The sequence below is a fragment of the Marmota flaviventris genome, chromosome 17 (assembly GCF_047511675.1).
Source record: "Marmota flaviventris isolate mMarFla1 chromosome 17, mMarFla1.hap1, whole genome shotgun sequence".
Taxonomy (NCBI): Eukaryota; Metazoa; Chordata; class Mammalia; order Rodentia; family Sciuridae; genus Marmota; species Marmota flaviventris.
The window spans coordinates 26,998,503-27,024,348 of NC_092514.1; the positions used below are offsets into that span (position 1 = coordinate 26,998,503).

The following is a 25,846-nucleotide window of genomic DNA, read 5'->3' on the forward strand; positions in this document are numbered from 1 at the left end:
TAGCTTTACTCTTAGGATCTGAAAAAATATCCTGTTTTTCCCTAGTTTGTAAATTCCAGCATAACAGGTTCTGAGGCTCTTGTTTACTATTGTACCCTCAGTGTCTGGCACAGACCTTGCACGCAATAAATGTTTTGTGAATGAATGAAAGAATGCAAACTTTCACACAGTAATGATTCTGCAGCCACCACACTTCGGGTTTTTTTTTTATTCCCGCATTCCCTCCACCAGGCCCGAGGTGGTTTCGCAGCCTGCTCAGCAAGGGGGCATAGGAGGTTCCCGAGGTGGAGGCGCGTTGCGCCAGGATTCCAGGCAGAGCTCGCGGCTGGCCTGGCCGGGGGCCGAAGCCGGAGCGGAGGAATGTGCGCAGCGTTGAGTGCTCTCTGGGTGGCCTTAGAACAAGGTGTGACAGACGGCGCGGGACGGGTGGACAAACCGGCCGACAGCGCCTGCAGGGCGCACGAAACGGGTGGCAGATGGCGCCCCCGGGTAATGGGCGGCCCTGGGGCCACTGCGGCGCTAGGGACAGCGGGGCGGGCAGAGGACGGCGGGGGCGGGACTGAATAGACGAGAATCCCGCGGAGGTGAGGCTGGGGGGCCGTCCCGCCCCCAAGGGCAGGCCCTGAGCCCCGGCCCCGCCCCGGCCTCTGGGGTGTGGGCTCTGGCTCCGGCTCATCTGTGCTCCCTGTGCTAGCGAACCCGCGAGGGCGCCGGCTCCCGCAGCCTGGGTGAGGGGGCCGGGGAGGGGGCGCCGCAGAGGTCCCGGCCCCGGAAATCGGGCGGGGACGGGAATGGGCTGGAGTTGCTGGGCTTTCTGACTCAGCCACACGCCCAGATTTAGGCTTTTCTCTCCCGGGCGGGACCGCGTAACTTCCTCCTTCCCGCCTGGACCCTCTCTCCCTTCTGGTCTGGCCTGGCTTGAGCCCCGCGGGACCTCTTAACCACCCTGGACTCCTTCCCCAGGTTTCTGCGATACCCCGGTTCCTGGCCATCCGGGCCTGTCTGGGTGTTCCCCCGGGACCTGAATAAGGGACGAGGGGCGGGGCTGAAGGGTTCTGGATGAAGGACCTGAGCAGGAAGGGATGGAGGTTACTCGAGGGTTGGTGGGGCGAGTCAGATCAATGGGTCTGTAATCAGAGAAAGGTTGGGAGTCAGCCAGAGGTAGATGAGTGGAAAAGATGAGGACCATGGAGCTTAGGATGGGGGCCAGATTCTGAAGGTCACATCACTTTGCTGAGGCCTCCTCATATTCCTAGGATGACAGCGACCCTGGAGAGCCCCTTCCCTTCTGGGGACGACCTGGACTCCAGCCAGTTACATATGGAGCCGGATGAGGTGGACACTCTGAGGGAGGGAGAGGACCCAGGTACACAGGGAGTATGAGCCTGAGGGAGGGGAGGTCTGGGTGCTGGGGCCTCTTGGATTCTATACCCTTGGCCTTTTTTTTTCTTCCCAGCTGACCGAATGCATCCCTTTCTGGCTATCTACGACCTTCAGCCTCTGAAAGTACACCCTTTGGTGTTCGCCCCTGGGGTCCCTGTCATAGCCCAGGTGGTGGGCACTGAAAGATACACCAGTGGATCCAAGGTGGGTGGGCTGGCACCTGGGAGGGGCTTAGAGGGAATCCTGGCCAGACTGGGGGACTGGGACCCAATCAGGGAACATGGATTCAGTTTCTCACACCCCCAGATAGGAACCTGCACTCTGTATTCTGTCCGCTTGACTCATGGTGACTTTACATGGACAACCAAGAAGAAGTTCCGTCATTTCCAAGAGTTGCATCGGGACCTCCTGAGACACAAAGTCTTGATGAGTCTTCTACCTCTGGCTCGGTGAGGGGGACCACACTGCTTCCTGTGAAGGGCAAGTGCCCCTTTCCTGTGACAGATATCACTTTTCTGCCTGTTTCACCCCCAGTTATAACCTTTCTTCTTCCCCCCAACTCTAGCTGGTGGGCCCCCTCCCCTGACCTGGTTACCAGAAAACTTTCTCTGCTCAGCTCTCCCTCTCCATGGTTCTATGCCAATATCTCAGCTGGGCTGAATGCCCAAAATACCCTTGGCAGCCTTTCCCTTCTCTTGTCTCCATTCCCAGAGTAGGGAGCCTTCCTTCTGCCAGCATCTAGGCCTTCTCCCCTCCTCCAAGACCCCTCCTTCACTGTCTAGGCACCAAGCCTTGCAACTCTTACCTGAGCCTCACCCCACCCCTTCCACAGCTTTGCTGTTGCCCATTCTCCAGGCCGAGAGGCAGCCAACAGAGAGATGCCCTCTCTACCCCGAGCAGGTCCTGAGGGCTCCACCAGACATGCAGCCAGCAAACAGGTGCGAGCAGACACGAGGTCCTCTGGAAAGGTATGCAGTGTGCAAAGGTCTCTGGTCTCATCTGTCTCTCTCTCTGTCATCCTTACTTTAGAAGTACCTGGAGAATTACCTCAATCATCTCCTGACCATGTCTTTCTATCGCAACTACCATGCTATGGTAAGGTCCAAAGACTGGATGCCTGGGTCCTTTGAGGTGGAGCAGGATAATTAGACCCCCAGGAGGCAGGGGGTGTTCTAACTCAGAATCACTTATTATAGTTTGAGGGGTTGAAAGTCAGGCCTTCCCTCCAAGCTTTTGTTTTCCTCTGCAGACAGAGTTCCTGGAAGTCAGCCAGCTCTCTTTTATCCCAGACCTGGGCTCCAAAGGACTGTGAGTGTATGGACCCCTCACCTAGCCATCTGCACACATCCCTATCCCTGCCTGAGAACAAGGCAGGCAATGCAGGGTAGGCTAGAGTCTGGAGTCCCCACCCAGCATCTATCTCTCTTTTCCTGATGTTCCTGCAGGGAAGGGGTAATCCGGAAGCGCTCCGGTGGTCACCATGTTCCTGGCTTCACCTGTTGTGGCCGAGACCAAGTTTGCTACCGCTGGTCCAAGAGGTGAGGGCTCAGGCTAAGCAGCCAGACAGTGGATACAGGTGAGAAGGGAGATTGGGAGGGCAGGGAAGAAAGCACAGAGCCCTTCCTGCTCCAGGTGGCTGGTGGTGAAAGACTCCTTCCTGTTGTACATGCGCCTGGAGACTGGTGCCATCTCATTTGTTCAGCTCTTTGACCCTGGCTTCGAGGTGCAGGTGGGGAAAAGGAGAACAGAGGCACGGTATGGGGTGCGGATCGATACCTCCCACAGGTAAGAGCTCCCTGGTGTGAGAGTCAACTGGTGAGTGGAGAATAGCCCATGGCCCTGAATTGAGTTTAGCAGAAAACATCACAGGAGAGGAAGGCTTTTCTACCCCCACCCTCAGGATCCACTACAGTTTTAAAGCAGGGAACAAGTTCACCCAGATGCTTGGTATGCTCTTAAAGTCAGGACCAAAGGACATGGGGATTAGTACAAGCCTGGAGGAAGGGCTCCCAATGTAAAAGACGAGGAATGGCATTCATTCATTTATTCATTCAACAAATCTAATTGCCTGATACAGTGCTAGTTGCTGAGGACACAACTGTGAGTAAGGTAGGTGTATGCCCTGTGTCTATGGAGTTATGATTAGGGGCAAGGAAGGAAGTGGGGATAAGTAATAACCAGTTCCGGGCACAGAGGTGGAGGCCTGTACTCCCAGCAACTCAGGAAGCTGAAGCAAGAGGATCCCAAATTTGAGACCAGCCTCAGCAACTTAGTGAGGCCCTGTCTCAAAATAAAATATAAAAAAGGTCTGGGGATATGGCTCAGTGGTAAAGTGCCTCTGGGTTCAGTCCCAGTCCCCCCACCTCCTACACCCCCCCAAAAAAAAGAAAGGAAAAATAAAGAAAAGTAACAGCCAAAGCTGGGAAGTCTCTGGGCGAGACCATAGGTGGTTCATCTCATTGTTTCTGTCCAGGTCCTTGATTCTCAAGTGCAGCAGCTACCGGCAGGCACGGTGGTGGGGCCAGGAGATCACTGAGCTGGCACAGGGCCCAGGCAAAGACTTCCTACAGCTGCACCGGCATGACAGCTATGCCCCACCCAGGCCTGGGACCCTAGCCCGGTGGTGAGACACTGAAATCCCTCTGAGCTTGTGTGTGGCTTTCTTGACCCCCTTGGTCTTCTCTGAGTTCTTGACCCTCTCTTTTATCTGCTCTGACACCTTCTGATTCCAATGCCCACTTTGATTCCTCCAATCTCCCAGATTGCTTTAACCACACTGATTGATGCTGCTGACCTCCCCTCCTTCCTAACTGCTGACCTCTTAGGAACTCTTTAATCTCTCTGATTTTGTTTGTTTTCTTTCTATCTTTTATTACTTTCTTTCTTTCTTTTTCTTTTCATACTAGAGATTGAACCTAGGGGTGCTTTACCACTGAGCTATATCCCCAGTCCAATTTATTTTTTATTTTGAGACAAATCTTGCTAAGTTGCTTAGGGCCTCACTAAGTTGCTGAGGCTGGCCTCAAACTTGAGATCCTCCTGCCTCAGCTTTCTGAGTTGCTGGGATTACAGGCCTGAGCACCCACACCCAGCTGAACCCTCTCTGTTTGTGATCTCCTCAAATCTCTCTGATTTATTCCTTCATTTATTAAGCATTTTCTAAGTACTACTATATGCCCATCCAGTGGTGGCAATGATACAGGCTTCTTTGGTTTAGGGAAGTAGGTGATCTAATAATAAAACAATGTGAACTTGCTGTAAGCATGATAGATAGTGTAAGGAGCCCAGAGGGGGAGCATCTGCCACGGCAATGGAATGTCAGAACCAACTTCCAGAAGGGATAATCCTGAGGTTTGTTTTAGCAAGATAAAGAAAATGGAGAAGGGCAGTCAAGGCAAAGAATGTAGAAATAGCTTGACATGTTTGGGAACCGTGAAGACTGATTATTACTGCAGAGAGGAACAGTCAGAGAAGAGCCTAGGAGTCAGTAGCACTTGATCTTGCAGGGTCAGTGTGCTAAGCCAAGAGGTCAGACTTTACCACAGGCAGAGGGGAGTGGTGGAATGAATTTTTTCTAGGAGGTAGTGTTGAGATTAAAAAAAAAAAAATACAAGAACTAACAATAGCTACCACTACATAGCATTTCCTTTGTTCCACAAACTAATTGTTTTATATGCATTAACCTTTGGATCCTCACAACTCTGTGAAGTAGGTGCAGCTGTCTCTCTTTTGTAGATGAGAAAACTGGGGCAAGGAGATGTTAGGTAATTTACCCAAGGTCACACTCATTGTGAACACTTGAACTGGGACTCAAATGTGGGAAGACGGGGTCAAGACTGCTCTTTACCACCATCCTAGACTGTTAGTTATTAAACGTCAAGGGGTAGGACTGAGATGTAGCTCAGTGGTAGAGTGTTTGCCTAGCATGCATGAGGCACTGGGTTTGATCCTCAGGGCCACATAAAAATAAATAAATAAAGCAAAGGTATTGTGTCCATCTACAACTTAAAAAAAAAAAAAAAGTCAAGGGCTAGCCCAGAGCAGTAACACATGCCTTCTGAATTCCAGCCACTTGGGAGGCTAAGGCAGGAGGATCTTGAGTTAAAAGCCAGCTTTGGCAATTTTGCAAGGCGCTAAGCAATTCATTAAGACCCTGTTTCTAAATAAAATACAAAAAGGGCTGGGGATGTGGCTCAGTGATTAAGTACCCCTAAGTTTGATCCCTGGTACTAAAAAAAAAAAAAAAAAAGTCAAGGGCTAGGGATGTAGCTCAGTGGTAGAATACCTTCCTAGTACTTTTTTTTCCCCCCCAAGATCCTGTGTTTGATCCCCAACACTACAAACAAACAAACAAAAAGTCAAAATTCAGTAACACAATAAGTAAAAGACAGATTAAAAATTAACTCATTGGAGCTGGGGTCGTGGCTCAGAAGTAGAGCTCTCACCTAGCACACGTGAGGCACTGGGTTCTATCCTCAGCACCACATAAAAATGAAATAAAAATATTGTGTCCACCTACAACTAAAAAATAAATATTAAAAAAAAAAACTCACTCATTACATAACACTCTATCTATTCCTCCTTACTCCTTCCTTATACCTGTCCCAGCAATCCCATTTCTCTTCCCAGAAATAACCCTGACAGTAGTGGATATTTATCCTCTTAGATCCTTTCCTGCATATTTTTATAAGTGCATGCACATGTTATTTTTTAACATAAATGATATATGCATGTTCTTCTTGCAACTCCCCTCCACTTACTACATGTATTAGAGATTAAACATTTGGGTTCTTTCCTATTTTCACTCTCATAGACAATATTTCCATAAACACAGTCTTTGCCTAAGCATTTTAGAATATGTATTCCTAGAAAGGGAAGTGTAACTCTGTGGTAAAACATGCAAAACCCTGGGTTAGGATCCCAGCATCACCACAAACAAACAAAAAGGAAAAAAAACGTATATTACGAGAACTAAAATTACTATGTATATTTAATGGTATTGAAGAGTGTATGCATATGGGGCTGGGATGTAGCTCAGTGGTAGAATGCTTGCCTAGAATGCATGAGGCCTTGGATTTGATACCTAGTACTACCCCCCAAAAAAGTTATTTCATTTTAATTTCAGTTTCTTGTTTGCATATCTTTTCCTATTAACTATTTTTTAAACATTTTTTTAGTTATAGATGGACACAATATCTTTACTTTTATTTATTTATTTTTATGTGGTGCTGAGGATCGAACCCAGTGCCTCATGCATGCCAGGCAAGCATCTGCCATTGAGCTACAGCTCCAGACATTTAAATTTAATTTTTTCTGTTCTTTGCATTCTTCAGTGTCTTTTTCTTAATCAATTTGCTGGAGTTCTTTATGTGTAATATATTAATCCTCCTAGTCTTTAGTCCGTTTCTTTAGTTTATTGTGTCTTTTATCATTTTTTTTAATGTAGCTCATATTGGCAGATCATACTGGTAAACCCCACTTTGATACCCTCTGACTTTTCAGATAATTCCTGATCTTTGACTTTGCTTTCACCTCTGACTTATGACTGTCCTCCCATCTTCACTCTCCAGAACTTTCTGGCTTCTACCTCCCCTGACCTCCTTGGCTTGGCCTCCCCCCAGGTTCGTGAATGGGGCAGGTTACTTTGCTGCTGTAGCAGATGCCATCCTTCGAGCTCGAGAAGAGATTTTCATCACAGACTGGTGGTGAGTGGGGAAAGACCTATGAGAGAAAGGGTAGGGTAGACCCGTAGCAGATCCGCATACAGGTGAAGCAAAGAGTGGCTGCCTGGCTGGAGCTCAGCTTGCCTCTTACCTACTGCCCTGAATCCTAGGTTGAGTCCTGAGATTTACCTGAAGCGTCCAGCCCATTCAGACGACTGGAGACTGGACATTATGCTCAAGAGGAAGGCGGTGAGGAAAGTGATCAGGCTAGAAAGGAGGAATGGTGGGATTGCATGTGGGTGAAGGTTGATTGGAAGGACAGCAGCAAGGGATAAGATAGGGAATCTGAGACTTCAGGGGAGGGAAATATGCTTGTCCTGGCTCAGTGTCAGTCAGACAGCACCTCTTCTCAGTACTGGCAGACTTCGCTCCTGGTACCCATAGCATGTTATTGTTACCTGGGGTGTACGTGTATATCTCGTACTGGACTGATAAACAGCATTAGTTCTAGTTCAAAGCACAGCACCTGTCATATAAGGGGGCATTTGTGGATGTTGATAGCTGGGAGGAAGGCTACATGGATGATGGACGGTGACTGGGTAAGTGGATGGATAGATAATGGAAAAGGAGATGAATGGAAGAATATGAGTTGGAAACATGGAGGCATACAGAGTGGGTGGGAAGGGGAATGAATGAGAGATGGTAGATAAGATGATGAGTAGGCTGGGGATATAGCTCAGTTGGTTAAGTGCTTGCCTCATATGCAGAAGGCCCTGGGTCCAATCCCCAGCACCACAGGGAGGAAAAAAAAGATGATGAGTAAATGGTTGGGAAGATGGATAGATAGATAAGGTAGGTGGGTAGACGTGTGGATACATGAGTGGATGAGTAGATAAGTTGGTCTTAAGTTTGCTGCAAGCATTAAGGCAGTGTTGCATGCAGAGCATCTAGGATCTTCAGGCAGGGTGGAGGGCCATATAGGAATCCTGAACATGAAGAAGGGAGGGAAGAAAGGGGCCAATCTGGGAGAGGTACAGGTTTTTAATTCCCTTATTCACCACCAGGAGGAGGGTGTCCGTGTGTCTGTACTGCTGTTTAAGGAAGTGGAATTGGCCTTGGGCATCAACAGTGGCTATAGCAAGAGGATGCTGATGCTGTTGCACCCCAATATAAAGGTGACTCTCTGCCTCAGAGACCCCTCCCACAGAAGAGTCCTCCTCACCACACTTCCCCATCCCCTCTAAGCCCCCTTCCTGGAGGTCTCATCCTTCCATCTTTCCCTCTCCATCTTCTCTTACCTAAATCCACCCTCACGAACTCCTTCCTCTACACATGCTCCAGGTGATGCGTCACCCAGACCAAGTGACACTGTGGGCTCATCATGAGAAACTTCTGGTAGTAGACCAAGTGGTGGCCTTCTTGGGGGGTCTGGACCTTGCCTATGGCCGCTGGGATGATCTACACTATCGACTCACTGACCTTGGAGACTCCTCTGAATCAACCACCCTACAGGTAATTCTCCCATGGCCTTCCTGAGATTCCCCCCAAACTCAGATAGTCGAAATCCACATGCCTTCCCAGCTCTACCCTTCCCCCTCCAGTCATTCCAAGCATTGCCCACCCTCAATCTTTCTAGAATCCCAAGAACCCACTTTGAAAAGACTATAACCCAGTCTCTTCCCCATTTTCACTAACTAAAAGTGCAGCTGAAGGGGAGGGATGAAGGATCAAACTCTCTTTCATTCCTACTGTCTCTGTCTCTCTCAGCCTATTTCAGTGTTCCTGTCTTCTCTTTGGCCTGGCTCTGTATGGCCCCATGACCTCGCCTTGCCCCATGTTGCCCCTACAGCCTCCCACCCCATGCCCAGACTCTGCAACCACCCCAGACCTCTCTCACAACCAATTCTTCTGGCTGGGCAAGGACTACAGCAATCTTATCACCAAGGACTGGGTGCAGCTGGACCGGCCTTTTGAAGGTGAGGCTCCCTTCCTGCAAGGCCTCCAAGAGCTTGGAGCAGGGGCAGAAATTGAGGCTGGGACTGAGAACTGGTTGACATGGTTAAAGATAATGTAGCCTTCCATCTGGTAGCCTCCTCCTCCTCCTCCTCCTGCCCCAGGTATCCCCAAGAGACCAGCCTGACCTCTCCCCTGACTCGCCTGGGGCTCCCAGATTTCATTGACAGGGAGACCACACCACGGATGCCATGGCGGGACGTTGGAGTGGTCATCCATGGCTCAGCTGCCCGAGACCTCGCCCGGCACTTCATCCAGCGCTGGAACTTCACCAAGGTACTCACTCCTCCAGGGCATCTGGAAGTAGGGAGGGAGAGCCAGGCTTAGCTGCCCACCTCCTGCTAACTCTGCCATCCCTCTACCTCAGACCACCAAGGCCAAGTACAAGATACCCGTGTACCCCTACCTGTTGCCTAAGTCCACCAGCACCGCACACCAGCTCCCCTTCACACTCCCTGGGGGACAGTGCACCACTGTGCAGGTGAGGCTCCTGACTTCAGCCAGATCACTCTTCCCTTTACCCTTAGTCCAGTGCCCCACCCATGTTCCCTGTTGTGAGAGCTCTCAAGATTCCACCTCCTCTGGGATTAGAAACCACATTATTTTCACTGTGCCACTAGGTCTTGCGGTCTGTGGACCGCTGGTCAGCAGGAACTTTGGAGAACTCTATCCTCAATGCCTACCTGCACACCATCAGGGAGAGCCAGCACTTCCTCTACATTGAGGTCTGATGGGGGTGAGGGTGGAGAAAGATGATGGAAGGGATGTCCCAGGGGAGAGGCTGAGAGTGCAAGTGTGATCGTGGAGGGCTGGTGTAGGTGGGCCTGGACTAGATGGGGAAGTGCAAGACCAAGGCCTGGGCTAGGGACTGGGGGGCGGGGAGTGAGGACAGGGCTTGGGGCCAGGCTGCTGATGTCTTTCTCTGGTCCCTGTCCCAGAATCAGTTCTTCATTAGCTGCTCAGATGGGCGTACGGTTCTGAACAAGGTGGGCGATGAGATTGTGGACAGAATCCTGAAGGCCCACAAGTAAGGTGGACTCAGGATGGTGGGGACAGTGGGCATGGTTTAAGCCCAGCCAGAGCGGGTAGGGTTCACTTAAAGGACGGTCACACCTCTGATTCTGCCCCTTTCCCCAGGCAGGGACAGTGTTTCAGAGTATACGTGCTTTTGCCCTTGCTCCCTGGCTTCGAGGGTGACATCTCCACGGGTGGAGGTAACTCCATCCAGGCCATTCTGCACTTCACTTACAGGTGACCACAGCCAGGCTCTGCGTCTCATTCTGCCCATGCCCCCTCCTAACTCTGTCTTGACTCCTTCCTGCTAGACCTTTGAGGTCCACCTCTCCTGAAACCTCCCTTCCCCTGCCCAGCCTCCACCTCCCTCACCTTTTTTTTTTCCTCTCAGGACCCTGTGTCGTGGGGAGTATTCAATCCTGCATCGCCTCAAAGCAGCCAGTGAGTGCTGGGGACTGGGTCAAGCCCCCACCAGACCTCTGGGGAGAGGGACCTTAGGGAGCTGGAGGTCTGGGAGTAAGGAAAGGAGGCTGTCATTCTATTTTTTTTATGGTACTGGGGAGATTGAATCCAAGGGTATTCTACCACTGAAGTATTCCCTAGCTCTTTTTGCTTAATTTCATTCATTTATTCAGTCATTTATTTTGAGGTACCAAGGATTGAACTCAGGGGCACTTGACTACTGAACCACATTCCCAGTCCCATTTCGTATTTTACTATTTAGAGACAGGGTCTTACTGAGTTGCTTAGTGCCTCAGTGTTGCTGAGGCCGGCTTTGAACTCACAGTCTTCCTGTCTCAGCCACCAGAGCCATTAGGATTTCAGGCGTGTGCCACTGCTCCCAGTTTCATTTTATTTTTGAAACAGGGTCTCACTAAGTTGCCCAGGCTGGCCTTTTGTCTCAGCCCCTCGAGGTGCTGGGATTACAGGCCTTTGCCACTGCATGGGGCTTGTCATTCTTCTGTGCTTCTGGGGCTACCCAGACCCCAGGTGGCCTTTCACTGCCAAGAGAAGTGTACAGATTAGACTCTAGGCAGGGCTTCTGAAATGAGGAGAGAGGTGGGACAGGGCCCCATCTGCACATAGAGGGTACTTCTCACCTCACTCCCCATCCTCTCTTATGTACAGTGGGGACAGCGTGGCGGGACTACATGTCCATCTGCGGGCTCCGCACACACGGAGAGCTGGGCGGGCACCCAGTCTCAGAACTCATCTATATCCACAGCAAGCTGCTCATTGCAGATGACCGGACAGTCATCATTGGTCAGTTTTGGATCTGGGCCCCTAGCATCAATAGGAGGGTGGAGAGAGGCAGAGGGGTGACAAGGGATGACAGAGACTACAGTTGAGGGTCAAGGGAGGTTTTGCCCACAGGCCAGTTTTCTGATAAAGGTGATGGGATATTTGAGGATGCCCCTGGGCCAAGGCAGATGCAGCATGTCCTGCACCTACCACAGGTTCTGCGAACATCAATGACCGGAGCTTGCTGGGGAAGAGAGACAGCGAACTGGCGGTGCTGATTGAGGACACAGAGATGGAGCCATCCCTGATGGATGGGGCAGAATATCAGGCGGGCAGGTTTGCCTTGAGCTTGCGGAAGCACTGCTTCAGGTAGAGCTGGGTGGGGTGCTGCAAGAAGGAGGGGGTGGGGGAGGGGGACTTGCCTTTTGAGTCAGATGTGAGAACTGCCTAGAGCTAGTGTTCAGTTTCCCAGGAGGCAGGCTAATCCAGTTTAGGCTATCAGCAAAGTAGGAACACCAAAAAAAGAAAAAAAAATTTAAAAATAGAGACAAATCAATGTTCTGTTGGACTCATTTACTTGTTTTACAGTTTAATAGTGCCATCTAGTTTGAAGTACCAGGGTAGAGATACTATAACTTTTCTGATATTCATGTTCTCTAAAGATCATAATTTGGCTGCGGTTGTGGCTCAGTGGTAGAGCTTTTGCACTGGGTTTGATTCTCAGCAACACCTATAAATAAATAAATAAATAGAATAAAGGTCCATTGACAACTAAAAAAAAAAAATCTTATTAATTTGGCCCCATCCGGATCTTTTCTTCCATAGTGTGATTCTCGGGGCAAATGCCCGGCCAGACCTGGATCTTCGAGACCCTATCTGTGATGACTTCTTCCAGTTGTGGCAAGAGACAGCAGAGAACAATGCCAATATCTATGAGCAGGTGGGAGCTGAGGGGGGGCTGGCCTTGGGGATTTGATGAATTATCTTGCTGAAGGTGGGGTGGAGAGAAACAGTCATTCTCAGAAAGGAGATGGGGGGGAGGGGGACTTGCCTTTTGAGTAGGGAGCATTTACTATTAGGGGATTTAGTGGCCCCAGTCAACATGGGGGATATTGAGAAGTGGTAAGGGGAGTCAAGAGTCTAGGCCAGTTAGCTTAGACTCTTGTGCAAGCGTCTTCAAGTGTAACTGGCTTCCATGCTTTCCTGTCCCCAGATCTTCCGCTGTCTGCCGTCTAATGCCACCCGTTCCCTGCGGACTCTCCGGGAATATGTGACCGTGGAACCTCTGGCCACAGTCAGTCCTTCCTTGGCCAGGTCTGAGCTCAACTTGGTCCAAGGCCACCTGGTTCACTTCCCTCTCAAGTTCTTGGAGGATGAGTCTTTGCTGCCCCCGCTAGGGAGCAAGGAGGGGATGATACCCCTAGAAGTGTGGACATAGCTGAGGCTTCAGACAGGGAGAGGTCACCAGCTGTGGAACTCTACCATGTTTGGCTCTCTGTCCCTAAACCCTGAGGACTGACGGTGGGTGCCCTTTGAGATCTGAGGAAGCAGGCATCCCTGGAGGGGACTAGAGAAATCATAGAGAACCTTTACTTGAAAAGTAGTCAAAGAGGCACTCCCAAACCTGGTCTGGGGAGGCAGAAGAGGGTCCCTTTGGGGTTCATCCTCCTTGCCTCGGCGTTGAAACCACTGCTCCAGAGAAGCATAATTCCTACCAGACACCTGAAGTCAAGCTTCTTATTCTAGGAGGAGGGGACTCTACCCTGGGCATTCCCCATCTCTCCTTCTTTTGCCCTTGGATTCCCTCCCTACCCCAGGGTCTCTCTCAGCCCATTGCTGCCAAGATGGAGGGAAGGATAGAACCACTTCTGGCTGCAGCCCCCACTGGGGTCAGGGAGGAAGGCACAGTAACTCCCTCCACCAGCCTGCTGACAGACACTAACTTCGTAACAGTTCAATAAGCATTTCATAAATAAAAGTTTAGAAAAGGCATATGCCTCTTTATTGAAGGAGTTTAGTGCTCGTCTCAGGCACCCCCTTCCTGCCGACAAAGGACACCAGTCTCCTACACCTTCTCTCCCATCCCCACTCCTTTCTTCTTCCTGTCTGCATGCATCTCCGTGCTTCTGTCTGTAGCTTCAGAGCACAGTGCTGCTGCTTCAGTAGAAGGAAGGGCAAAGCAAAACCAAGACACGGAGAACCCTGGAGCTTATACTGCAGCTGCCAATGACAGGGGTGCCCTGAGAAGGGCCTGACAGGCTGCCTCTTATTCAAGTGGCAGTACCCAGAGGAGCTTAGTGAAACCCCTTTGGAATGGTTAAGAAGTACATGCTTGAGTCTAGGGGTACAGCTCAGGGGTAGAACTCATGTTTAGCATGCATAAGACCCTGGGTTCAAAGCCCAACACACACACACACACACACACACACACACACACTCAGTATAGGCTTGGCCAGGTGCAGTGGCTCACACCTGTAGTCTGAATAACTCAGGAAGCTAAAGCAAAAGGATTGCAAGCTTGAGAATGATTCAGCAAGACCTTTTCTCAAAAAATAAAAAGGGCTGGGAATGTAGCTCTGGTGGAGTGCTCCTGGGTTTAATCCCCAGTACCAGAGGCAGGGCTGAAAGATCAAGGTCAGGGAAAACTGGATTTATCACTTAGAAGTTATCAAGATACATTAATTCTCTGGGCATCAGTGGTCTGGACAGGAAAATGGGAATAATACTTATATGGCCCGCTTGCTATAAAGACTCAGTCGCTGATCTGAATATTAACTGAGCTCCTGCTATCTGCCAGCCACTGTTCTAGACTCATAGAATTAAGTGCAGCAAAGTCCTCACCCTTAAGGCAGGTTGCAGTGCTTCATTGTCCAACATAGTAGCTACTAGCTACATGTGGTATTTCAATTTAAATGAATTAAAACGAGAGAGGGTGGGGGATGTGGCTCAGAGGTAGAGCTCTTGTCTGGCATGCTTAGGACCTTGGTTCGAACCTCAACACCACAAATGAAGAAAGAGAGAGAAGCAAAAAAGAATTCAGTGCTTCACACTTGCCACATTTCGAGTGTTTAATAGCCACTTATTGCTAACAGCCCCCATACTATTCAGTGCAGATATACACCATTTCTAGCACTGCACAGAGTTCTATTGGAAGGAATGCCCAAGAGGAAAGACTAAAACGCATAGTGGAGGAAAGAAGATAACACCAAACAGGATGGCTACCTCCCAGGAGGGGTACACAAACAGCTTCAATTCAATTGAAGATAAACTCAATTTATCTTTTATACTGAGTAGTGAATACGTAGTTTATGAAACACACTTTATGGACTATACATAAATGTATATACACACACAGTGTGTGTGTGTGTGTGTAAATAAATATATATATATATATATATATATATATATATACACACATACACACATGTGTAATGGGTTTTATACATTTTTTAAAAAATTTTACTAACGTATTTATTTATTTTTTCTTGGACTGTGGATTGAACCCAGGGTTGCTCTATCACTGAGCTACATCCCCAGTCCTTTTTATTTTTGAGACAGGGTCTTGCTAAATTGCCCAGGCTAGACTTGAATTTGTGAACCTCCTGCCTCAACTTTCTGAGTTGCTGGGATTACAGGTGTGGGCTACCATGCCTATTAGATTATATATACACATATATTCATAACTTTTCTTTAAAATGACTTTTTTAATATGTCTGAAATATTTCAAAGTTAGAAAAAAGTTGATCACTGGGCCTAGTTTATGCCCTTCCATTCCACCAGTCTCAATCACCAGTATCACAATTGGCCACAAAAGCAGAAAGAAACCAAGCAGAGTAAAGCAAGTTTAATGAAGTTTCCTGCAAGACGGGGATTCAGGGGGGTGATGATGGGAAGAGGACATAAAGTGCCCGCCCCATCCTTTCTTTTTTTTTTTTTAATTAATTTTTTTTTTTTTAGTATTGGGGATTGAACCCAGGGCCTTGTGTATTTTTTTTAATATTTATTTTTTAGTTCTCAGCAGACACATCTTTGTATGTGGTGCTGGGGATCGAACCCAGGCCGCACGCATGCCAGGCGAGCGCGCTTGAGCCACATCCCCAGCCCCCCCATCCTTTCCTTTGAGTTCAGGTTTCTGGTTCTCTAAAGAAGCCACTGTCAGTGCCTGGATTCAATCCCCAGACCAAAAAAGTCACTTCTGTGCAAGAAATCCCCCTCCCACACAGAGCAATCTCTGGGTACTAATTGGCATTCTATTAATTAGCCTCATTGTTGGTACTAAGTACTTCTTTCCTAAGAAGAGAGTACCTCATAACTGTGGAGTAGGGTGGAGGCAGTAGTTGCCCCAGGCAGGGCCAGGGGCTAAATGGGCCTCTACTTAACATTGGCAACTTGACTTTCCTTCCTGAGTCCTCAAATCTTGATTGGAAGCCCTCTAGCAAGTGCCGAGTGTTTAGTAAGGGAACAGTAGGAGAGGGCTTAGAATAAAAATAGTTATATTTGGGAGGTATCAGGGATTGAACCCAGGGGTGCTTAACCACCAAGCCACACACCCCCAGCCCTATTTGTTTTTTTGAAACTAGCTCTAAGTTGCTTAGGGCTTGGAAAAGTTGCTGAAGCTGGCTTAGGGGTTGAGGGTGTAGGTCAGTTGCAGAGCACCTGCTTGAAATGCCTGACATCCTGGGTTCAATCCCCAGCACCGAACCAAACAAAGTCTGTAGGCCCAGCATGGAGGGAAAGGTTGGTGGTAGACAACTAGGCCAATACAACATTCATTATTCCTCCAAGGGTTCTATAATTAATCTTTTATTGTATGTTTGGGTCTGGGGATAGAAGCCATGCTAAACAGTTGTTCTACCCCTAGTTTTTGTTTGTTTCTTTTTGTGGTGCTGGGGTTGAACCCAGGGCCTTATGCATACAAGGCAAGTACTCTACCAAGTGAGTTACATCCCCAGCCACCCCAGCTGGTCTTATTTTTATTTTATTATTATTTTTAAAAAATATTTTTTAGTTGTAGGTGGACATAAAAATCTTTATTTTTATATGGTGCTGAGGATCGAACCCAGCACCCCACACATGCTAGGCGAGCACTTTACCAATGAACCACATCCCAGCCCCTTATTATTTTTAAAGAGGTACTGCTTTCATTTATTTTTCCTTAAGAATTTAACCTTTATTTATTTGTTTTTGTGTGGTGCTGAGGCTCAAACCTAGTGCCTCACTCATGCTAGGCAAGTGCTCTACCACTGAGCTACAATCCCAGCCTCTATTTATTTACTTATGAGATGTAGTTGGACACAATACCTTATTTTATTTATTTTTATGTGGTGCTGAGGATCAAACCCAGGGACTCGCACTTGCTAGGCAAGCGCTCTACCATAAACCCAGCCCATCTTATTTTATTTTTGATGATGGGAATCTAACCCCAGGCCTCATGCATGGCAGGCAAACGCTTTACTACTAAGCTATATCTCTAGCCCCTGTTGTATGTTTTGTATTTTAAATTTTCTTGATGCCTGGTCCAGGTCTCCCTCTACCATTAGTGTATCTTTTTGTTTTTATCATAGACAACTTAAAAATATACAAAAGTAGGGAATAGGATAAGGAATCTTCACAGATTCATGTTTATCCATGGATTCCTACTCTAGCTTCAATAATTATCATCTTAGAACCAGGTGTGGTAGCCCAGGCCTCTAATCCCAGCAATTACTCTGAGGCAGAAGTATCGCAAGTTGGAGGTCAGTGTCAGCAAGTTAGGGAGGCCCTTAGCAATTTAGCAAAACCCCATCTCAAAATACAAAATAGTCAGGGGACGTAGCTCAGTGGTAAAGTGCCCCTGGGTTCAATTCCCAGTAAGAACAACAACAAAAAAGTAATTATCAGTTTAGGGCCAAATTTGTTCTTTGTCCTGTTTACACCCAGATTTCTTGCCTCTTGAGGATTGGGTGGCCATTTATTCCACCCCTGTGACTTTGATTGATTCATTCATTCATTTAATATCTATTAAATACTTTATGAGTCAGTCACTAGTAAATTTATTGAGGGTCTAGTATATGCTGAGTGCTTTACATTTATAATTGTATTTTATCCTAACGTCTATTATTATCTCTGTTTTACAGATGATTAGAATTGAGCCTCAGAGAGGTAGTGATTTGCCTAAAGTGCTAACTTCAAATTCTATGCATTTTGTTGGGTGTGGTAGAGCGACCCTGAAATCTCAGCTACTTGTGAGGCTGAGGCAGGAAGATATAGCAAATGCCAGGTCAGCCTGGGCAACTTAGATCTTAGCTCAAAATAAAAAAATAAAAAAGGGACTAAGTGTGCTATCAGTGATGAAGCATTCCTGGATTCAATCCCTAATAGGGGTGGGGGTGGGGGAAGGGTGGGAGTGGAGAAATCTATACTTTTTCTTAATATCCAATGATCTTTCTTTCTTTTGTCAATGGACTTTTATTTAACTTATATGCAGTACTGAGAATGGAACCCAGTGCCTCTCATATGCTAGGCAAGCACTTTACCTCTGAGCTACAACCCCAGCCCTATCCAGTGGTCTTGACCTTGAACTATTATAGTGCCTCTCTGGACAACAGAGGCCTTCATTCAACTTAAGTGTTCATTTGCTCTAGCAGGTGCCAAGCCCTGTGCACCCAAGACTGATATTATTCTTACCTTTAAGGAGAGTCAACAGACACCTGCAACTCTTAAATTTAAAGGGCTTAAGCCAGGTAGCTAAAACAGAAGAGCCAAAATCAGAGTGGGTCAAGAGAGCCTTCAAGAGAGGTGATTTAAAGATGTGCTAAGGGTCCAGAAAAGAGGTCGTTCAACTCTTTTCCAAGGACCTTTCTTTCAAATTTTCCTAAGATTTTTTTTTTTTTTCATTCTGGTTTTGGGGATTGAACCCTGGTGAATTCTGCCACTGTGCTACATACCCAGCCCTTTTTATTTTGAGACAGGGTTTCACTAAATTGCTGAGGCTGGCCTCGAACTTGTGATCCTCCTGTCTCAGTCTCTCAAGTAGCTGGGATATAGCCCTGTACTACCCGTCAGATTCCTAAGTGATGTTTATATTAAGGTTGCTGGGGTCCTTCAGAGATTGTATTAGTGTTGGAAGAAATCTTGAGACCCAAAGACTTCCCCCTGAACTTTGCAATGAAAGAAAAGCCCAGGGAAGCAAAGCGATTTTCTCAAGGTCACAGAGCAAATTAGTCAGTGGGGGCAGAATGTGACTCCCCGGGGGGGGGGGGGGGGGTGCTATGCCAACCTGGTTAGATCTCAGGTGACCTGAGCAAGTTTTAAGGGATTAGACAGTTTCTTCCTCTTCCCCTTTTGCCACTGGCGATTCCAATGATCAAACAGTTCCTCTGTGCAGAACACTTTATGAGAGGTGCAGAGACAAAGGTCTGCAGTGGGATTCCCTATGCTCAGATCTGAGATTCCCCTCTTCAACGCTCTTCACTCTAGTTGGGGTAGAGAGTAAAGGGCATTCCCGAGGCAGCCAATGCCCGCTCCACCCCCCAACTCCCACGTGGTTTCTCCAGCCAAATTCTCACGGAGAGGCCCCTCCCTCAGCGGCTCCAGAGTTGCCATGGCAATTGGGTGGGTGGACAGCCCGTCCTATCTAGAGGCCACCCAGCCCTCGCGTGGGGAGTTACCATAACAACTCCCCAAAGTAATAGAGGGGGTTGGGTCCCGCCTCCCTTCCCCCGCAAATAGAGAGGTGGGTGGCTTGATTGGCAGCTGGGCACGCGAAAGGAGGGAAAGGAAAGGAAAGGCGTCAAAGGAGATCTAGGAAGGAAACGGGAGAGAGAAAGGGCAAAAATAGGAAAAGGGAAGAAAAACCGTGTGCGCAGGCGCACCCGTTGGTGGGCGCGCTCTGCGGCCGCCCCGGCCGCCGCCCACTTCTTTCAAGCCAGGCTCGCGCGGTCGCTTAGTCCTGGTGCGCGCCTTTCGTCTGCTCGGCTGCGCCTGCGCGCAGGTGCCGGCGCCTAGGGGGAGGGGGAACCCGGCGCGCTCGCGTCACGTTCCCTCTTCCACCCTCCCGGGGCACCGCCGCTCCGCGCCTGCGCAAGAGAGTCGGGAGGCTCGGGTTGCAGACTCCGGGGCGATTGCTCCTGTCAGTCGGTGGGTCGGTCCTCCCGCCGGCCCTCCCCCCTCCGCGTTCTCCGGGGGAGGCGCGGTGGAGTCCGCCCCCAGGGTCCCCCGATGGGGGAGAAGCGGCGACGGCGGCAGTGGAATAACCGAGCCGGAGTGTGAGCGGCCCCGGGGCCCCGTTCCCGGCGGAGGCCATGGGCGACCCAGCCCCCGCCCGCAGCCTGGACGACATCGACCTGTCCGCCCTGCGGGTGAGCGCGCCGTCCCCCAGCCTCGCCCTGGTTACTGACCTCGCCGCAAGGGAGGGAGCCTGGTGGCTGCACGCTTCACGTGCTTTCCTGGCGTCCCCCTCCACCAGCCCGGTTCCTCTCTGCGACCCCTGCCCCTTTCCCGGGCTACAGCCGCTGTTGGGCCCCCGCCCTCTGCTCTCCTTCTCGCTTCACTCGCTGCAGATTCTGGGAGCCAGTTTGGTCCCCACCCTGTGGTGCCCCGCCCCCACACCTCCCTGCCACCCCTACCCTCTGGGATTCAGTACCCCCTTCTTCCTAGGTATTCGAGAGTCACCAGGCCCCTTTCATCACCTGCATAGTCTTTATTATGGCCCCTCACCTCCTCTTGGCCCTCTTTACACCCTTGCTGTTACTTATCTCTTTCCTCCCCCTTCTCTTCCTCGGTTCTCCAATTTTGACTTTGCAACTGCCTTGACAGCCTCCCCCTCATCCCTCTTTCTCTTCCTCGCCCACCCCTGAATTGCAACTCTTCCCTGGTCGGTCTGCGTTTCAGCCTCCCCACTGCACCCCACACCTCCTACGGTCTCTCCAGCCCCACGTTCAGTTTTCCCTGTCCCTTCTCTCGGGTTTCAAGTGCAGCAGTCCAGATCCAGGCATTTCCGGTCTCGGGGTCCCTGATATTACATTACCAACTCTGCAGCAGTGTGGGGCCAGGAGGATAGACAAGTGCACTGGGGGAGGAGGGGAAGCATTTATTCCCTTCAGAAACTCTAGCACGGGCTAGGAAAGGATGTTTGCATATATGTACACACAGAAAACACATGCTGCATGTGATCAGTCTGGAAGTCTGGAAAAGCAGTGGGGGTAGAGGTAATGATGATCTCTCAAGGGAGGGGCTAATTAGGAAAGAGGTTTAGAGGAAACAACTGCAGCAGGAATTTCTTCAGAATACCTTTCTATTGTCCCCGCGTGGGGAATTTACTTATTCTCCTTTAGGAGCTTTTAGCAGCATTTATATTTTTCTTCAGCTGGAAGCTTTGGCTTAAGGGCAATGTAGTGATTTCAAGGTGAATACTTAAGGCTGTCACCCAGGTGGTGTTTGATCTAGTGCCCTTCCAACTTTCTCAACAGGTCAAGGTGCAAGGAGAGCAAGGTTTTGCTTCTGTAGGTGAGCTTCTCAGGAGGTCCCTATTCACATTTGTCTTCTGGCTTTTGAGTTAGCTAGGAACATGGCCAGGAATGGGAAAAGGCGGTCAGCCACACAGGTGCCCCGGATATGACTGGAGGGAAGAGAGGAATTGAAGAGAGCAGAGTCATGTTGTTAATTGGGTTTCTCTAGGTGACACAGTTTTTTCTTGGCCATTCAGGTCATAATTTATTTGATGCAGTGTTGGGCTATAAAACCTGACTTGCTGGAGATAAGATGATAAGTTGCTGGGAAGAGAGACCAAGCATTGAATTTCTCTCTCTCTCTCTCTCTGTGTGTGTGTGTGTGTGTGTGTGTGTGTGTGTATGTGTTTGGGAGAGGGTCTGAAGACTTTAGGAGATCAGCTCAGCCAGGGTTTAAACTGTGGTACTCCAGTCAGTTGGAATATAAGATGCAAATCCAGGCTGTGTAAATGTCCCTTAGTGTGGTCCACGCTGGGATGAACCCCACCTTCTTGGCTCACCTTGGTTGTTGATTAACTCTGGCTACAGGTTCTGTGGTTCTGATAACTAAAATATAGTTACAAAATGGGTGGGTCCAAACCATGACCTTTGATTTGAACTTTGTGGGACTCTACTTGGGCTTCTCTTTCCTCTTAGCCTCCCTGGTAGATGGGCCTGGACTCTCAACCTGGGATTTCCAGCAATTTTGTAAATACTCTCTGACCTTGGATGTGGTATTTCCCTTCGGGACTTCCCTGCTTGAAGCAATGTTAATCTCCTTCCTTAATAACCCCCTGCCTTATTCTCCTCTCCTTTCCCTCAAGAGAGCTGGCTGGGTGTCTGCTCTTTGTGCTTGTCTGTCTTGTCTTATGCTTCTGAAGAAAGCTTCCGTGTCCCTCTCTACCAGCTCAGCACTCCAGGGCTTGAAGAAGAACTGTGCTTTCTTTGAAATAGGACTGGAGAGGGCCTGTGTTTTCCTTGCTGCTTATCTTTTCTCAATGTCTGTCCCCTCCAGTTCACCTCAGAGCTGCCTTGGCTCTGTCGAGCAGCTGGCTCAGTCATCACCTGTTCTGTTTCTGCTTTCAAGAGAGAAATGGTAATCTGGAGAATTGGCAGTAAAGGATGTCTCCCTTGACTTACATGACTATGTATTGGGGGTTGGAGTCGGGGTGGCAGAGGACCATGTTCAGCATTTGGTAGCTGGCCTTAAAGAACTTAAGGTGTCTTTCTTCTTGTTTCAAGATAAGCCTTGCTGTTCAGCTGGTGATGAGAGTTAATAGTCTGATAGTAGGAAGACTGAATTGCATTAATCTCTTAGCCATGTGTGAAGTGAAGTTGCCAGGTGCATCTGCTACTTTGCAATTATAGCCACACTGACTTCCTTTTTTTTTTTTTTTTTTTTGATACCAGGGATTGAACCCAGAGGCAATTTACCAGTGAGCCACATCCCCAGCCCTTTATAATTTTTATTTTGAGACAAGGTCTCGCTAAGTTGCTTAGAGCCTCATAAAATTGCTTATGCTGGCCTCGAACTTGAGATCCTTCTGCCCTAACCTTCCAGGTCTCTGAGAATACAGGCATGTGCCACCATACCTGGCTACACTGACATCTCTGGGGCTCTTTTTCTCCACTAACATGGTAGCACAGTATAGAGAAGAGATACATGGAGCCTGGAATTGCATTCCTGTGTTCAAGTCCTGGCCTCTTCATTTCCTGTATAACCTGGACCTCGGATCCACTTTACTCTTACTCCCCTTACTGCAGATTCTGCAAAGAATTTTACCTCTGAGCTCCTTTTTTCTTCTATGTGTTGAGAATGGTGATTGTATTGAACTTAGTGTTGTCGGGGATTAAGTGAAATGCTGCACGTTAAATTCTTGTCCACTTCCTGGCACACGTATGTGGTAGTCCTTATTACTGCTAACAATCAGAGAAGTCTTCCAGGACAACTTTGTCTAAAATAGCACTCCCTTCCCTGCTTTATTTTTATACAAAATTTTACATAGCATTTCTTTAGTCTGCTTTATCTTTCTTCGTAGTATTTATCACCAGCTGACATAGATTTATTTCTGTCAACCATGACTGAAATGCAAATTCAAGCCAGCGAATCAGCCTGTTGGCAGAGTGCCTGCTTAGTATGTGCAAAGTCCTGGGTTTGATCCCCAGCATCACAAAAATAAAATGAAATGTAGGTTCTGTGAAAGCTAGGATTTTGAGTGCTGTGTTCATTTTTGTATCCCAGCATCTAGAACAGTGTTTTGCACACAGTAGAGCACAGATGCTTGTTGAATTTGTGTGTATTCTAACAATCGAAAGCTCTTAGCACAGTGCTTACTTAGAGAAAGTGTTCAGTAGAGGTTGTTATGCTTCCTCTTCCCCTCATTTATGTATACACATCATTGAGATTGTATCCTTTCTGAGATGCTTTTGGAATCAGACCTGGCCTTGTAATAAACAGAATTCTGGATGCCTCCATCTGAGCAATGGTCCTCGAAATACAATTAGGATGATCCAAGAGAAAATTTGTGTGTCTTGTTTCAAACCTTCTTTCTCTGTGTCCAAGCTCGGTTAGATTCCAGAAGAACCTTCTTGCTTGGAACTCTGAGCTTCTCACAAAGGATGAAGTATGAGCAGAGGAAGTGAATGGGACAGCGACAGAAAGACCCCAGGCTGACCGCTTTCCTTTTGCATCACTGCTTCTGTTTGACCCACTTCATAAATCAAACAGCTTCTCTTTACTGTCCAGCCAGTTAGAAGTTTTAGACTGCAGTGTCCTTGAAACTGTGAAGCTGGGCTCAGTGTTGCTAAATTGAAATAATGTGGAGCACATTCAAGAAGGACTTGTTGTGAGGTGGTAGTTGCTGACAGAGATGTTCTTTTTCAAATGATTTTTTTGTTGTTGTGGCTGTTTTCTGGAAAAGTCTCTTCCCCTTCCTTCTCTTCTCATATGGCTGTGGAGCCAGCACCACTTGGAAAGCTGGCAATTCTGGGCATGTATTTCTAGGCTGCTGCACAGGGTGGGACTGCTGCTGTGTTCTGATATGCTAGCTGTCCAAACAGATGCCTTGGACAGGGGAATGGGAAGGCTGACCTCTTACAGCAGAGTAAGGTTATTTCCTTTTTTCCTAGAAAAACTGCATATGGGGGGGTGGCATTTAGGGAGCTTGTGGCATTTGGAATGAAATGAAATGATGCTTTGGCCAAACATTGGAAGGAAGAGTACAGAGAACTTTGCTGGTATTAGATATTCAGCCATTCTCCAGACCCATTATACTGTGAGATAGGACAGATTACCATAGCCTTTAGCAATACATACAGAGGAGGTTCTTTGGGAAAGTGAGGTTTTGACAGTTAGGATAACAATAAGAGGATGAGCAAGAGAGCTGACTTCTCCACCCCTTTACTCTTGCCCCAAGAGTTCAGTCAATATGCTGCTGCATAGGACCCTGATGTCACGTCTTGCCTCCATTTCCTTCCCATTGTGAACTGTGTGCCTGTGACATAGATGGGCCATGAAGAACATCTTCTTGTCACATAAGGGACAAGAAGGCAGAAAATGTGCTACTACTGTCAACAAATTTATGTTCTAGTATAGGTCTGTAAATAAGGAATGTGGTAACCTCGTAACCCAGCAATAAATAACAGTGCTGGGCCTGGAGGGCATCTCCAGAAACCATCTGAGGGTCCGCCTGCTGAACTGTTCTGTCTTTGGGTAAAGTTACATCAGAAGGTTATCAGTACTATCCTTCCCAAGTCACTGAGGATCGTCAGTTTAGTGTTGAGAACCAGGTTCTATAACAAGTTGTGAGATTGTACTCAGTTGTTTAATCAGAACTTTGGGAGCATCCAAATGCCTTTGCAAGCTCAGGCTCTCTTTTTCCTTCCTTCCTTTCTTTTGAAACAGGGTCTTATGTTGCCCAGACTGGCCTCGAACTCTTGGGCTCAAGTGATCCTTCTGTCTTCCAAGCCTTCCAAGCAGCTGGGACTACATGTGCACACCATTGTACCTAGCTAGGCTCCCTTTTTCTTAACTGTTGTGCTTTCCTCAGTATCTTAGAACTGTTAAGGTTGGGACATGTGCATTAAATATGATTGCTGTGAATTACACACATTTGCCATTGTCCCAAGGTTAGTAATCAGTCATTCTGGAATCTGATATTCAGTTCTTATCCTCCTCAGCACCTACTTTATACCTCTCTCCTTCTCGGTTTCTTCTTCCCTAGGTTGAAGAAACAGAACAAAAGTAATCAAGTTAATAAGCCAACTCTAAAGCATTTCTTGAATGCCCACCGACTAAAGGAGAATACATAAACATGGTTTGGTAGAAGACTTGGACCCTGTTCACACCTCCCATTAATTCTTTGTTCTCTCCAGTTCTTGCCATTCTCCTCCCAGCCAGCCAGTCCTTAACTTGAGTTTGGGATTCTCCCAACTATAGAAAAATCCTCTAATGGGTATCAATCTAAAAGGTACATGAGTTTCTTTGTTCTTACTTAAGGTTAGAAATAGTGGACCTAAGAGAGCCCCTAGAAATGTTATCAACTGGTCAGATAGCCTGAGGATGAACCTGCTAACTGTGAGTGGGATTTCGTGTTCTGGTTGAGGAAGGACCTAGTACAGAGGACACAGTAATGATCAAGGCAGATAAGGTTCTCATAGTCTTAGCAGTGAATGGAGACATTAATCAAATAATCATGAACAGTTGGGCCTCTATATCTATGGGTTCCACATCCGTGGATTCAACCAACCTCAGATCAAAATTATTTGGAGGGGAAAAAATGTTTCTGCACTGAGTATGTACAGACAGATTTTTCTTGTCATAATTCCCTAAGCAATATAATATAGTAAATATTTACATAGTGTTTACACTGAATTAGGTATTATAAGTTACCTAAAGATGTTTTAAAGTATAGAGGAAAATGTGTATAGGTTTTATGCAAAAACTATACCTGGCTTAACTTCCAAAAGAATGTCTTGTGAACCTTGTGAAAAAAATAGTTTGTTTCAAAAGATAAGGTCATGTTCTGGGGTTGGTGGTGCAGCCTGTAATCCCAGCACTCAGGA

The 25,846-nt window shown here is 48.0% G+C and overlaps 2 protein-coding genes across 12 annotated transcripts in view; both read left to right on the plus strand.

Moving 5' to 3' along the window:
• The first annotated feature begins 640 nt into the window (after nucleotides 1-640).
• Pld2 (phospholipase D2) lies at nucleotides 641-13,305 on the plus strand. 2 transcript variants are annotated; one of them, XM_027922612.2, is made up of 25 exons: nucleotides 641-728; nucleotides 1,257-1,366; nucleotides 1,457-1,587; nucleotides 1,690-1,832; nucleotides 2,216-2,321; nucleotides 2,413-2,478; nucleotides 2,633-2,691; nucleotides 2,829-2,921; nucleotides 3,016-3,168; nucleotides 3,857-4,006; nucleotides 7,005-7,088; nucleotides 7,217-7,295; nucleotides 8,111-8,221; nucleotides 8,388-8,558; nucleotides 8,896-9,022; nucleotides 9,217-9,335; nucleotides 9,427-9,540; nucleotides 9,680-9,784; nucleotides 9,998-10,086; nucleotides 10,197-10,310; nucleotides 10,465-10,514; nucleotides 11,202-11,336; nucleotides 11,531-11,684; nucleotides 12,141-12,255; nucleotides 12,529-13,305. In XM_027922612.2, the coding sequence occupies exons 2-25, from the start codon at nucleotides 1,258-1,260 to the stop codon at nucleotides 12,751-12,753; spliced, it is 2,802 nt and encodes a 933-aa protein (XP_027778413.1). In that variant the 5' UTR covers nucleotides 641-728; nucleotide 1,257; the 3' UTR covers nucleotides 12,754-13,305. The 2 variants fall into 2 exon arrangements, with proteins under 2 accessions (XP_027778413.1, XP_027778414.1); XM_027922613.3 differs by lacking the exon at nucleotides 641-728 and adding an exon at nucleotides 864-963.
• A 6,065-nt stretch (nucleotides 13,306-19,370) lies between these two features.
• The window catches only part of Mink1 (misshapen like kinase 1), a 51,286-nt gene continuing 44,810 nt past the window's right edge, over nucleotides 19,371-25,846 (plus strand). For 9 of the 10 annotated variants that reach the window (XM_027922595.2, XM_027922596.2, XM_027922598.2 and 6 more), the window contains exon 1: nucleotides 19,377-19,654. In XM_027922595.2, coding sequence (XP_027778396.1) covers nucleotides 19,598-19,654 — 57 coding nt within the window. In that variant the 5' untranslated portion in view covers nucleotides 19,377-19,597. Of the gene's footprint in view, nucleotides 19,655-25,846 lie in introns of all 10 variants that reach the window. The other variant, XM_071602962.1, reaches the window with a different exon arrangement.

Excerpts from the sequence above, each read along its gene's own strand:
- Pld2 (XM_027922612.2), top strand. The coding sequence starts at position 1,258 with ATGACAGCGACCCTGGAGAGCCCCTTCCCTTCTGGGGACGACCTGGAC. Across the intron at positions 2,479-2,632 it reads ATCGCAACTACCATGCTATG|ACAGAGTTCCTGGAAGTCAG; the intron begins GTAAGGTCCAAA and ends TTTCCTCTGCAG. Across the intron at positions 8,222-8,387 it reads TGTTGCACCCCAATATAAAG|GTGATGCGTCACCCAGACCA; the intron begins GTGACTCTCTGC and ends CACATGCTCCAG.